The sequence below is a fragment of the Topomyia yanbarensis genome, chromosome 3, assembly GCF_030247195.1.
Source record: "Topomyia yanbarensis strain Yona2022 chromosome 3, ASM3024719v1, whole genome shotgun sequence".
Classification (NCBI taxonomy): domain Eukaryota; kingdom Metazoa; phylum Arthropoda; class Insecta; order Diptera; family Culicidae; genus Topomyia; species Topomyia yanbarensis.
Genome location: NC_080672.1, coordinates 387,284,161 through 387,296,074, shown reverse-complemented (window position 1 = coordinate 387,296,074; position 11,914 = coordinate 387,284,161). Strand labels below are relative to the sequence as shown.

Genomic DNA, 11,914 nt, shown 5'->3' with positions numbered 1-11,914 from the left:
CACGGCTCCAAAGTAGGCGTGGGGTACATTTGTACCCCAGTGCAACGTTCTAGGGTTAAAAAAACAATTCTTCCTATTTTGTCCAACTTTTTGTTCTAGCCACTGCACAGTGCGACGATCAAACGATTGCAGTTGACTGGACCACTCCCTACTGCTTCTGAAAGATACCAGTTGTTTCAGAACAACACAGATTTTCAATCATAAAGAACAATTTTCGCGTGGGAAACTTCATGTCGAATTGTTTCCGACCGGATTCTTTGCGTGGAGATTTTTCAAAATCTGTTGTTTCCGCGGTTGTGTTTAAAGGCTACTGCACACCTTAGGAATTAGATCACGAGATTTGGGGCTGTATTTTGTGCTGGATTCTGATCCCTTAACATTTTCCTCCGGAATATCTTCAAGCTGTCAAAATAAAACTTCTCTTGCTTCTAAAAATACAAGCTATTTCAGAAGAGCACAGTTTTACAAACGCAATAAAAACGACAATTTTTCCGTCAAAAACAATTCATGTTAAATTGTTTCCAGTCGGATTTTTGGCTTTGAGAAATTTTAAAAAAATCCATTACGTTTTGCGCTACATTTCGGAAATGTTGATTTTTCCGTGTAGATTTTTTTCCGACATGGAACATCGAAACTCCATCTCCCATTTGAAATACATGGGGAACAAAATCCGGTAATCAAATTCCCGAAGTGCACAGTAGCCTTTACTCTTCGAGTAAGTTGAGGTCGAGGAAAATTAAAATTCATCTCCCTTTTGAAACACATTGTAGGCAAAATCATGCGATCAGATTCTAAAGTTTTTTAAACGCTCTAGCATTCCAATAAATCAGTGTATCTAGCAACGCTGCGTACTGCTACAACGATAAAATCATTTTGGCCACCCTGGTGCGAACATGTGTTAGAACTGTCAAAGTGATTACATGTTATTGGACAGAGTAAACAAACCGTTGGTGCGAGTTTTGTGATAAAATTTTAGCCTTTTCTGCAGGGGAATTAATCTAGATAATGGATTTCGAGTTAAGAAATGTAAGCTGCACTTTTTTGATAACAAGTTGAATAGTTTTTGTTCATAAAATGTACTGTTCTCACCATTGAATAGCTAAAAGATTTCCTCGGATTATACAACAAAGTGACAGAGCTGTGTTTCACTTCCTGCGTCGATAATTTCTTCGGTCGGGATCTTACACCGGACGAGATTCGCTGTACGGAAAACTGTGTCGGCAAATTTACTAATGTAAACCAACGGTTGATGCAGGTTTACGTTGGTGTCCAAGGTAAAATCAACGAGCGAAGAATGGTTGAGTTCGAAGCTCAGCAAGCAAAACTGATGGAATTGCAGCAACAGCAACAGGAGAGTCAACAATCGAGGGAAGGTGTAACTTTGTCGACTGGAAATTCGGAAACGATAGAAGGCGCTACGGCGCAAGTAGTAGTAAACTAAAAATAGTTTGTTCCAAAAAATTAGCTTAAGTTAGATTCAAACAGTAGAATATGAGCGAAGTATGCATTAACGTGCTGGTAGGCCTTCCAGGAGCAGGTAAAACCACATTCTGCCAAAAATTTCAGAATTTTTTGCATGAGAAGCGATCACAGATAACCTTGATTCACGTATGCTTTGATAACTTTTTAAAAATCGCATTCGACTGCGAAAATTTCTTCAAGATGCAGCGAAAGCAATTTATGGAATGCGTTGAGTTACTCGTGGATGCAGTTCGCAAAAAAGATCAAATATCTCTCGACCAAGTCAATGAAAAATTAATTGAAAAATTCGGAACAAATGTTCCAGTTAATCTGAGCTCTGCTATGTACTTACTCGTACTCGATGACAATATGTATTATAGAAGTATGCGCTTTGACATATACAAAATTGCACGAAGATATCAAACTGGATACTTCCAAACGTATTTCGATATTCCACTCGAAGAAGCGATGGCAAGAAACGCTTCCAGATCGACACCTATCCCAGATGATGTGGTTATGCGTATGAATTTCCGATTGGAAAAGCCATGCGCGCAATTTTATAGGTGGGAGAAAAATTCCATTGCAACAAGGAACCCATTATTAGACTTTGATAGAATCGAGAAGATGGCTATTGATCGGATGAACCACCGTGAAATCTTTGTTACGTGCAAGGTTGCTATTCCAGTAGTGGAGCAATCTATCATTCATAGGTTGGATCTATTGTTGAGAAAATCAATCGGTGAAATTATTAAAGGTAAGAAAAATGCTGCAAGTCCCGAAACAATGAAAGCTATCGCCGACGAGTTGAATAGCAAACGAAAGGCAATATTGAGTGATTTCAAAGCTGGATTGGTAGAAATTCCTGATCCGCATAGCGTTGACGTAGACCATATAAAAATGTTATTTTAGCTATGAACTATTGTAAATAAACTAAAATAAACGGACGTCTCTCTTGTGCCGAAATGGTTTCAAATATCATCTAGCCATATACTCACAATCACAGCCACGTCACCTAGTGACTAGAATTGATTGAAATTAGCCAGTTATTTTTGCTTTTATACTGTAGAAAAAAGTAAAAAAAAAATACTTATGCCGAAACCCGGGATTGAACCGGGGACATTTAGATCTTCAGTCTAACGCTCTCCCAACTGAGCTATTTCGGCAACCGTGGAGACGCGGCTGCGCAGAGCTCTACAGTTAAAAATCAACATAGTTTGCACTCACCTGAACTAAAGATCTAGCGAAATCGGAAAAAAAGGATCATTTTTAGGCAGTTTCATATCTGGGTGCTTTTTCATTTTGAAGAGGATAGGATATCGTTCTTTTTAAGCTATCGGAAAATACGCTCAAATTGAATAAATACAGCTCTATTGTCACATACAAATCAAACACAAAATCTGTCAAACGAGAAAAAGTCTTACTCAAACGTAAAAAAAATCTTGCTCACCTTATAATCTAATAAACTTTTAAGAAATGCTCGTGGATTTCGTCATTCAAGTTCCTTCGGCGGTTCTTTATCCTGCTTCAGTCTGACGCCTTGCTGATTTGAGCCAAATCCGGAATCTTGCGGAACATTTTTCGTCCTATCCCGACCAGCAGAACAATATGGCACGTGTGAAGAATCATACTACTCACGTTGGTGCTTGGGTACGTGTTCCAGCTAAACTCCAACAGGAGTAGCAGAAGAAATTTCAGGCTAGTGCTGTACTCTGTGAACCAGGTTAGATACGGCAGGCTATGGAAATACCACACATAGAACTGGTAATGCAAACTGCGAGCACACACTATGCCGATAAAGTTAGACAGGAAAATAGGAAGCAGCGCCAGTTGAGTAGCTCTATCGAAATGAATTGAGAATTTGTTGGGTTGTGTCTGCATTTCCGATTCCAGTGAAGCCGGTACACTATCCACCGCTGGTGTTTTGTCAGAACCCATCGATTTAATTCCTTTCTCAAAAGATTTCAGGAATTTTTCTTGCTCTTTTGTAAGTTGTTCTTCTTTATTAGGCTTGGCTTTACTGGGTTTCTCCTTCTTTTTTCTCTTTTCTTGTGCAACCTCTTCATTTTTTGCCGCTATTTGCGGAGAAAGCATTAACTCCAAATGCCTCAAACGACAGTAATTCTGGAAATACTTGAAACAAGGCGAAAAGAATAAAATTAACAGCAACACGTGGGTAGCAAGCAGCGCCAAATGAAACATTTTGTTTTCAAAAATCGCTCTGTCCAGGAACCGATAGTTAACAGTCCATTTGTGTTCAAAAACCCGACCTAAATCAAAACTTCCTTTAAGATATTCTCGTGGATAAGACAACAGGAAAGGTGCTCCCAAAACTAGTTGGATCAATCCGCACACAGCCAGCTGTACGAAAGCCTTAAGATATCCCAAATTAGTGACGAACAGCAGCAGAATAGCCGGAGCAAACAGTAGAATATTCATTTTAACTGATACACCCAAGCTCAGAAAGATGCTTCCCGTTGTCCACCTGCCATCGATGAAAGCATTCAGTGCCAAGTACAGAAAGAGAATCGCTATTGGATCGTTGAATAGCCTTAGAACGTAGATCGAGTGGATACGGTAGGATGTGAAGGTTGTTATGATCAGAACATACGGCGGGATTTTACGACTTTTGCTGTACAACCGAAGAATCAACGCCATCTGCGCCAAATATATGGCAATGAATATGTACTGAGCTAACCTGATGTTCCGACCTTGTGACGTAATAAAGTACAACGCGCTATAGATGTACACGAATCCAGCCGGATATACCAGTGGACCGGTGTCACCTGAAATAAAATGTTCTATTTTTAGAACGGAGCTGTTTCAACAAAGTCTAAACAAGAACACACTTGTACCAAATCTTACGAATCTTACCTTTCAGCATCGCATAGTTGGTCGTTCCGTTTAGGAAACCTTCGCATTCCTGCATATAAGCCTTCCAGTCTATTTCAGTATAGGCAACATTGCGAACGACGAACACATTAAGCAAGAATTCGGCGACTAGTATGAACCACGAAACCAGTGGCAATTGTGCCGGATCGAATATAAGCGATTTAACGAAACTTACGTTCAGGTACTGTTTCTGTAACCGGTGCCAATTAAGGGTGGAATAAGTGTCCAGCTTGCGAACGCCGGGCGGAGGATGTTTGTTTTTGGCCCCCGGTGGTGGCATTTCGACGATGTGCTGCTGGATATAGTATAGTACGTACTTTGCTATTATCCCCTTTCATTAGATTCTAATTTTTTGACATTTACTACGCACTCATTTTTTGTTATCTCCGTGAGTGACAGTAATGATTCTTCGAAATGACGCGACGCCACGCTGCAAATTTTCGATAACTTACACGCTTATTTAAAATAACTCAAAAATGACTACCCTGAAGAGGAATAAAATAAGCAGATTAACGGCCATATTTCTTCACTTTGGTGAAAACCAGTTTTCGTTGAAAACCGGTTTACGGCTAATTACTACCTACACGCCATCGAAAAACTACTTAAAATTGAGTACTTTTGACTCAATCTCGTGGTATCGTGCAGAAAGGTAAAATTAGGTAAACCGAATTGAAGGTAGTTTCCATTTAACTACGGAAAAAATCATAACTCAACCTTGAGTTTAATTTACTTCAATTTAAATTGAATTTACCTAATTTTGAGTATACCCCTAACAACTCAAAAGTACCTTACTGCTCGGAAGACCTCGACTGAGTCGAATCTCTCGTTTTGTTTTTGACAACACTAATAAGTGCGAAAGCGACACACGACTCAAAAGTACCTAAATTTAAGTTGAAATAACTTATTCTGTAGGTTGTTTTATTTCGGCGTGTAGCTAGCCGAAAACTGGTTTGCAGCGAAAACCAGTTTTCGTCTAGTGAAGAAATTAGCCGTAAATGTTTTGAAGGGGTAAGTTTAAAATACTTCAAATAAAAAAAACCACGAAGGTGACATCAAAATCGCTGATTACAGCGCTATCCTATCGTAGACAATATGATTGCCTTGTATATGTATATGTATATACATATTTATGTAAAAAGTACTGCATATTTTAATTTAGGAAGTGCAACCCTACCCGGATAGAATTTTACAATAGCATTTACCCTACAAACAATCATAAAACAATAAATATTATAGTTATTACTATTTCAACATTGTTCGATGCCAAGTTCTCGCAGTAGATTTACAATAAAATTTCATGTAACAATACATTTCACTGTTCGGCAAAAAACTGATACAGTGCATTCACATTAAATTTTACTGTTTTCGAGAAAAAATGTATGGAGAAAAATTGATTTTTTTTTAATGTTAAGATACATAACCACCCCCCTTTTTCACTGTAAAAGTCTATTTTACATTGAAATTTACTGTAAAAACGTTAAAGTTTAGTTTTTATATTGTAGCATAACACTAAAACTTACTGTAAATTGTTGTAAAATTACTGTACTGTCACAGTAAAAATCATGGTTTTGTTACTGTACATTTCTATTCGGGTACCCAAGTAACCACGACGCTACAAATGATGTAAAGTTAACAGTCTTAAATGAGTCGTTCGTAGAATACGATAAAATGCTTCATTGCCGTAAATGCGACACCAATGCTTTTATAAAGTGGAAAAGGGCGATTAAGCGACTGATGTAAGAGCTGTCAAAGAAAGCATTTATTTTACATTAGTAACGCACTTATAAAGCTTTAGTCTGCACTAAAAAAAAGTAAACGTTATGCCTATTGATTTTACACATAGATTTTTGCAATTAACGGAGGCGCATAGATACTATTTGCTGGCACATAAACCTAATGTGTGTATTTACAAGAAATATTAATCTTACATTCACATTTCATAACTATTAGGCACATAAAACCCCATTCAATAACAATATGTACATATAACTTATGTGTGGTTCTTTTTAAACTATGTGCAGCCGGCTATCGAGAGTATACTATGTTCGCTAAACAAAAGCAATTTGAACTCCACACAGCCGATCGTGGGAGTATTGCCTAGAAAAGCTAATCTTATCTGCGTAATAGGCCGGATCACTATTCATTGCAACAGTATTTGGACAGAATTCGCTACCTCTTCTCAACGATATATTTATTGGCTTGAAAACTACCGTGTGATAACACATTATACAGGTAAAAATAGCGCGAGATGTTATAAATCAAGGAAAGTATTTCTTATCACTAAACACTACAGACACTCTATACACAAACTAGCGAAGTGTTAAAAATTGCAGTCTAGCGAACTGTCAAAAAGTGCAGCCAAACGAGCATAGGGGTTTTGTGAGGGGAAGTATAGGAGGGAGCCCATGCAAAGCTTATAGGGATCTTACGTGATGGCAGTTTACATTCATGGTTACCTAGGATAGGATCCGCCAGCTCTGTCCCCCGTTATTAAACCAATCCTGAAGCAGCTCGTGATTGGATGAAAGTTGCATCAACAACGTTCGGCTTGGAAACCAAAAGTACTAAAGGGCTGCTTGTAAGTGTTGTCATATTGTGATATAAAACATAAAACGACGACTCTGTTGTTTTTTGTTTTCTCGAGATACCGCTTTCTTTCAATAACGCCCGTATGTAATTAACAACAAAAATATCAGCAACTGTAACAACATGAAAAACTACATTAACAACAAAAGCAGTAATAAGAACATCAATAACAACAACAGTAACACCAATGCAAACAACAGTAACAGGAATTACATGAATAGTCAGAATAATAAAAAATAACAACACCAATCAGAATTTCAACATTAACGACCAAATCCCCAAATTAGCTTCGGACAAAGATCTATTGGCCGCAGCACGCATTCAATTTTCTGGACCTCCAAATAAAAATATTACTTCAGCATTTCTAATTTTCATAAGCGAGAGACAATTAAATCTTATAGCATTGAAAGGATACCTACCGTCGGCGAAAATAATATAAACACATTGCTAACCACATCTCAACAATTGAACACGGTTGAATTGGACCCCACACATCACAATCGACTAATGGCGACGGTCGCTTCGTAGAGACCAGATTTAGCGAATTAAAATAATGAATATTATACACCTATATCTGGCATCTATGAAAGACCAATATCCATCTGTTTGCGTAGAAGCAATGACGCCAACCTGCATCAAAATGAAGCTCGCATCCAGAGGACTACCGGCCGCATCTGACCATCTCCTGCGAATTTTTATCGAAGCCAGACGAATCAGCAGTAGACCTTGACTCCTATGGAAAACTTTTGTCACGTAAAACTCGGCCTTCGACAACTCCGCGAAGCTATGCGAAAATTTGGAATATCGAAGGAAAAACCCTTCTATAGAGGAAGAATTCTATTGCTAAAATTTCAATCAAATGAAAAGCCCAGCGAAAATGAAGGATATCCATCAAAAAACAATTTAATTTTCTTTTAATATAATTCTTGGAACAGAAATTAGTTGGGATTGCCACAATAGATCTAAGTACTGGTCGCTGTGTTTTTGTCTCCTACGAAATAGAACTAGCTAGGATGAAAGCGAAGATTTTTTTAAAAAATCAATTGATCAATTTGACCGTAATTTGTCTCTCTGTCAGAAAAAAGTCTGGAAGGCGAGTCCTCGTAGCCGTAAATAATTAACCGTAGAAATAATGTAAAGTATATAATTGAATATTGTAATACTATTCTATACAGCCTACATATACTTGATGAAAATAGATAATAGATGTCGAGATTTGTCGATTACATAAAAAGCGTAATTTTTCAAATGTTAACATTTTCATTTCTAACCTTTCTAACTCATAACTAATGGCGATTTCGCTTGAACCTGAAACTGAGTCAGGTTCTAACTCCAACCGCTGTCAGTTCATATATTTTGACAGCAGTTGGGGTTAGGAACTGTCTCAGTTTCGCCTCAAACAAAAACCACATAAGAAAACTCATGTTTTTATTACGCGCACAGAAACGAAAAACTACCTAAAATTGAGTTCCTTTGACTCAAACTCGTGGTATCGTGAGGGAACTTAAAATTAGGTAAACCGTGTTGAAGGTAGTTTCCATTTAACCACGGCAAAAATTACAACTCATTGATAGGTTTTTTATATTCAAATTTAAGTTGAATTTACCTAATTTTGAGTATACCCCAAACAACTCAAAAGTACCTTCCTCCACGGAAGACCTCGACTGAGTCGAATCTCTCGTTTTGTTTTTGACAACACTAATAAGTGCGAAAGCGACGCACAACTCAAAAGTAAGTTAAAAGAACTTATTCTGCAGGTTGTTTTATTTAACCGTGCGTGCACTATGTTCGAAATTGAGTGCCGCGTCACTCACATTTTGAGATATTTCGAATAAGAGTGCCACAATATTTTGACAATCAGGACTGTCGTCATCGACTTCGTTCCCGCTGCATTTTTCCGTTGGTTGCTTCTTTGTTTTGGTCATCAGCTTCGCTCATTATTAGCCCATCACTGGCATCAGAAGATAATAAATTGCGCCAAAGGCCGCGTAAACCAACCTAGCCTAGCTATTTTCATGGAATATGCTTCAACCTGCGTGTTAATCCAAAATGAACACGGTTATCAATCTCATCGAAAGACAACATGGGAACCGTAAGTTTTAGCTTCGTCCCGTAAGTAACAGGATTATTCTTGATTCGAATGATCTCCGTTGCAGGTTTCTCGGCAGCGTACGATTCAGCACTAACGCGATTGACAGTACACGAGCAGGATAGCTGGAAGGGTATCAGTCCTTCGGAACTGACGGCAGATTTCAATCCGGCTCCTCCGATTTTGGCAGCAAAATTTTCGAAATGTGAAGGGAACGAACATATTTTGGCAATCGCCAATGAAGATGGTAAAGTCGCTATTCAGGATACGTCTCTGCCGAATTTAGAACCAGGAGGGGAAAGAGCGCTGGAAGGCGAGCAGTGCCATCTGAATGCGGTGTTCGATGTTGAATGGATGCCTGGGGATATGAAACTTGTTTCCGCCTCGGGGGATCACACGGCACGGTTGTGGGCTTTAACCGAATCCAAACTGGTGAGCAGTCAGGTTTTCAATGGCCACTCCCGCTCGGTGAAAACGGCATCTTTTCGACAAACTGATCCGGCGGTATTTGCCACCGGAGGGCGAGATGGTGTGATTGTTTTGTGGGACATTCGAGCTCAGCTCGGGTCGAATTTGGCTCCAAGAGCGGACAGTTGCATTTTTAGTGGCCATGCTGGGGGTCCTGGGACGCCGTCGGCCTATCGTAAGCGAACAAGAGCAACACCAAAGATACCACCTAATGGGTGCAGTAGCAGTATCACGGGTAAGTCAGATTTGTTACTATTAAACAAAGGTCTAGTTATTGCACTTCGTAAAAAAAAAAACATTTATATTTACAATCGTTAGTAATTATTTCTTTGACTAGGTCTGGCATTTCAGGACGATAACACGCTGATATCTTGCGGGGCTGGAGACGGTATAATTAAGGTGTGGGACGTCAGGCGACACTACTCTAGCCATAACCGAGACCCGTTGCCAAAGTATAGTTTCCCATATGCCGGAAAAACAACCCTCAAAGGTTTTACTAACTTGTTGATTGACAGCACTCGAAAACGGTTGTACGTGAATTGTATGGATAATCACATCTATTGTTACAACATTTCAAGTTACGCAGCTCAGCCGATTCAGCGCTATAGTGGTTTTAAAAATGGAACGTTCTATATCAAGTCTTATTTGAGTCCGGATGGACAGTACCTGATTAGCGGGTCAAGCGATGAGAAGAGCTATATCTGGAACGTGGACAGTGCAAATCCGCTAGTGCGGTTGAACGGTCACACCGTTGAGGTAACCAGTGTCGCGTGGATGCAGAGGTACAACGATATCCGAATTGTAACCTGCAGTGACGATGCGCGGCACAAAATATGGAGAATCGGACCAGAGCAAATCGAAGCGGATGAGAAAGAGCGGTACAAGGGTGATGCGGAGTACTGCGATAATTATCGTCAGGAAGCAACAAAAATTAGACTGAAATCACTAGAGTTCACTCCAAGGTCAATTAGAAGAATTGTAGAACAAAACGAAAAAACACCAAATACGGTCGAGAAGAAAGTAATTGGTAAGCGGTCCTTTATGGAAATGGCTGGTTTTGACCAACAAGATCCATCCACTTCCTATATCGAGATTAAGAGACCGAACATCGAAACACGAGGCAGACGGCTTTTTAGTCCTGCGAACACTAATAGTAAATTCTCAGGCTTCGCTGCGCTTGAAATTGCATCTACCTCGTCGACCTCTCGAAGTCTCAACACAATCCTGGAGGAAAGTGACGAAAAATCATCGAACTGTAAGTCACCTCTCACTATGTCTGATTTGAATCTGAAATCATTAGACTCTACGGGATTCAAACTAACAAACGGGATGTCTTCGCCAACAAGCAATTTACCAAACTTTGTTATCGACGGTGATGCTCCTCATCTAGTGAATGTGAACAGCAGTTGTAGCAATAAACGGAAGCTGAAAGAAAACGTCGACTGGCTAACGAAAATCCGGAAGCAAAAACTTTTGCAAGCAGCCAAATCGATCGAGCCATCAGCGTCCGTTTCTGAAGACGTAAGCCTGCTGTTATCACCTCGTCTGCAGATGCTGAAGACATCGGATGAAAATCCTTCCACAAGTCAGCAACCTAGTACACCTTGCAGAAGAAACGTACGCTGCGGTTCGATTGATGGTGCACAGCAACCGAGGACTCCTCGAAGCAGAAGGAACTCTGTGAGCAGCCAGGGACCAAGCACGCCAGAGATGTCTATATTGAGATTCTTCACAGTTACGACACCGACTGGTAGTAATGGTAGTAGCGGTACGGTAAACTTTTAGGGAGGCCATTTCGACGACTTTATTCGCGATTTCATACACATACGTTTCCTACTTCGGTGGCTAGTTAGAGCAAATTAGCAAGAATGAAGATATTTTTTTCTTTAGCTTTCGAACTACTTATTTTTTGTTGAACTTAAAGCTTCAACGGACTTTCCTACTAATATTGCATCCAAAAGTGCACATTTTATTAGACCTAGGAGAGAAATGTATTGGGCATATCTTGACTGATGAACTTTGTTTCTACTTGATTTTATATGAATTGATAACAAATATAAAGATGTCAAAGCAGCCACCCTTTTCTTACGAAGGCAATGGAATGCCAACTTGTGTACATATGGAATAAACAATTTTTGACCAAAAAGAGAATATAAATTATGTCATTTGATTATTATACATTACGTTATTTCACCACTACCCGAAAAGCCATTCTGATTGTACCATTCTTGAGGTCCATGCCTACACCCCTTGGTCGTATTTGGTTCTTAGATAAGTTACATTTAAGGATGGATGAAATAACTTATCATTACTTAGGTATATTTGGCACGTGGAAGGAAAATGCGATAGCTACACTGTTCTTAACGCGCTGCTGACAGGTAATACCGCTGTGGGGATCGTAGTTGGTACTTATGGCGATTT

General features: G+C 39.3%; 4 protein-coding genes and 1 non-coding gene across 5 annotated transcripts; 3 read left to right on the top strand and 2 right to left on the bottom strand.

Moving 5' to 3' along the window:
* Positions 1 to 893: 893 nt before the first annotated feature.
* LOC131690224 (mitochondrial import inner membrane translocase subunit Tim10B) lies at positions 894 to 1,441 on the top strand. The gene is made up of 2 exons (XM_058975813.1): positions 894 to 1,026; positions 1,100 to 1,441. The coding sequence occupies exons 1-2, from the start codon at positions 1,006 to 1,008 to the stop codon at positions 1,439 to 1,441; spliced, it is 363 nt and encodes a 120-aa protein (XP_058831796.1). The 5' UTR covers positions 894 to 1,005.
* Positions 1,442 to 1,491: 50 nt separating this feature from the next.
* On the top strand, positions 1,492 to 2,424 carry LOC131690223 (L-seryl-tRNA(Sec) kinase). Its single transcript, XM_058975812.1, has one exon. The coding sequence runs from the start codon at positions 1,492 to 1,494 to the stop codon at positions 2,368 to 2,370; it is 879 nt and encodes a 292-aa protein (XP_058831795.1). The 3' UTR covers positions 2,371 to 2,424.
* A 127-nt stretch (positions 2,425 to 2,551) lies between these two features.
* Trnaf-gaa (transfer RNA phenylalanine (anticodon GAA)) lies at positions 2,552 to 2,624 on the bottom strand. The gene has a single exon. It is a non-coding gene; the product is annotated as a tRNA-Phe (tRNA).
* A 182-nt stretch (positions 2,625 to 2,806) lies between these two features.
* Positions 2,807 to 4,709, bottom strand: LOC131690222 (lethal(2)neighbour of tid protein 2). Its single transcript, XM_058975811.1, has 2 exons — positions 4,333 to 4,709; positions 2,807 to 4,244 (listed from the first exon to the last, which is right to left on the bottom strand). The coding sequence occupies exons 1-2, from the start codon at positions 4,628 to 4,630 to the stop codon at positions 2,986 to 2,988; spliced, it is 1,557 nt and encodes a 518-aa protein (XP_058831794.1). The 5' UTR covers positions 4,631 to 4,709; the 3' UTR covers positions 2,807 to 2,985.
* A 4,091-nt stretch (positions 4,710 to 8,800) lies between these two features.
* Positions 8,801 to 11,649, top strand: LOC131691282 (protein lethal(2)denticleless). Its single transcript, XM_058977565.1, has 3 exons — positions 8,801 to 9,028; positions 9,093 to 9,728; positions 9,831 to 11,649. Exons 1-3 carry the CDS (start codon positions 8,986 to 8,988, stop codon positions 11,276 to 11,278), a joined length of 2,127 nt encoding a protein of 708 aa, XP_058833548.1. The 5' UTR covers positions 8,801 to 8,985; the 3' UTR covers positions 11,279 to 11,649.
* Positions 11,650 to 11,914: the final 265 nt, after the last annotated feature.

Excerpts from the sequence above, each read along its gene's own strand:
- LOC131690224 (XM_058975813.1), top strand. The coding sequence starts at position 1,006 with ATGGATTTCGAGTTAAGAAAT. Across the intron at positions 1,027-1,099 it reads TGGATTTCGAGTTAAGAAAT|CTAAAAGATTTCCTCGGATT; the intron begins GTAAGCTGCACT and ends ACCATTGAATAG.
- LOC131690223 (XM_058975812.1), top strand. The coding sequence starts at position 1,492 with ATGAGCGAAGTATGCATTAACGTGCTGGTAGGCCTTCCAGGAGCAGGT.
- LOC131690222 (XM_058975811.1), bottom strand. The coding sequence starts at position 4,630 with ATGCCACCACCGGGGGCCAAAAACAAACATCCTCCGCCCGGCGTTCGC. Across the intron at positions 4,245-4,332 it reads CAACTATGCGATGCTGAAAG|GTGACACCGGTCCACTGGTA; the intron begins GTAAGATTCGTA and ends ATTTTATTTCAG.
- LOC131691282 (XM_058977565.1), top strand. The coding sequence starts at position 8,986 with ATGAACACGGTTATCAATCTCATCGAAAGACAACATGGGAACC. Across the intron at positions 9,029-9,092 it reads CGAAAGACAACATGGGAACC|GTTTCTCGGCAGCGTACGAT; the intron begins GTAAGTTTTAGC and ends TCTCCGTTGCAG. Across the intron at positions 9,729-9,830 it reads GTGCAGTAGCAGTATCACGG|GTCTGGCATTTCAGGACGAT; the intron begins GTAAGTCAGATT and ends TTCTTTGACTAG.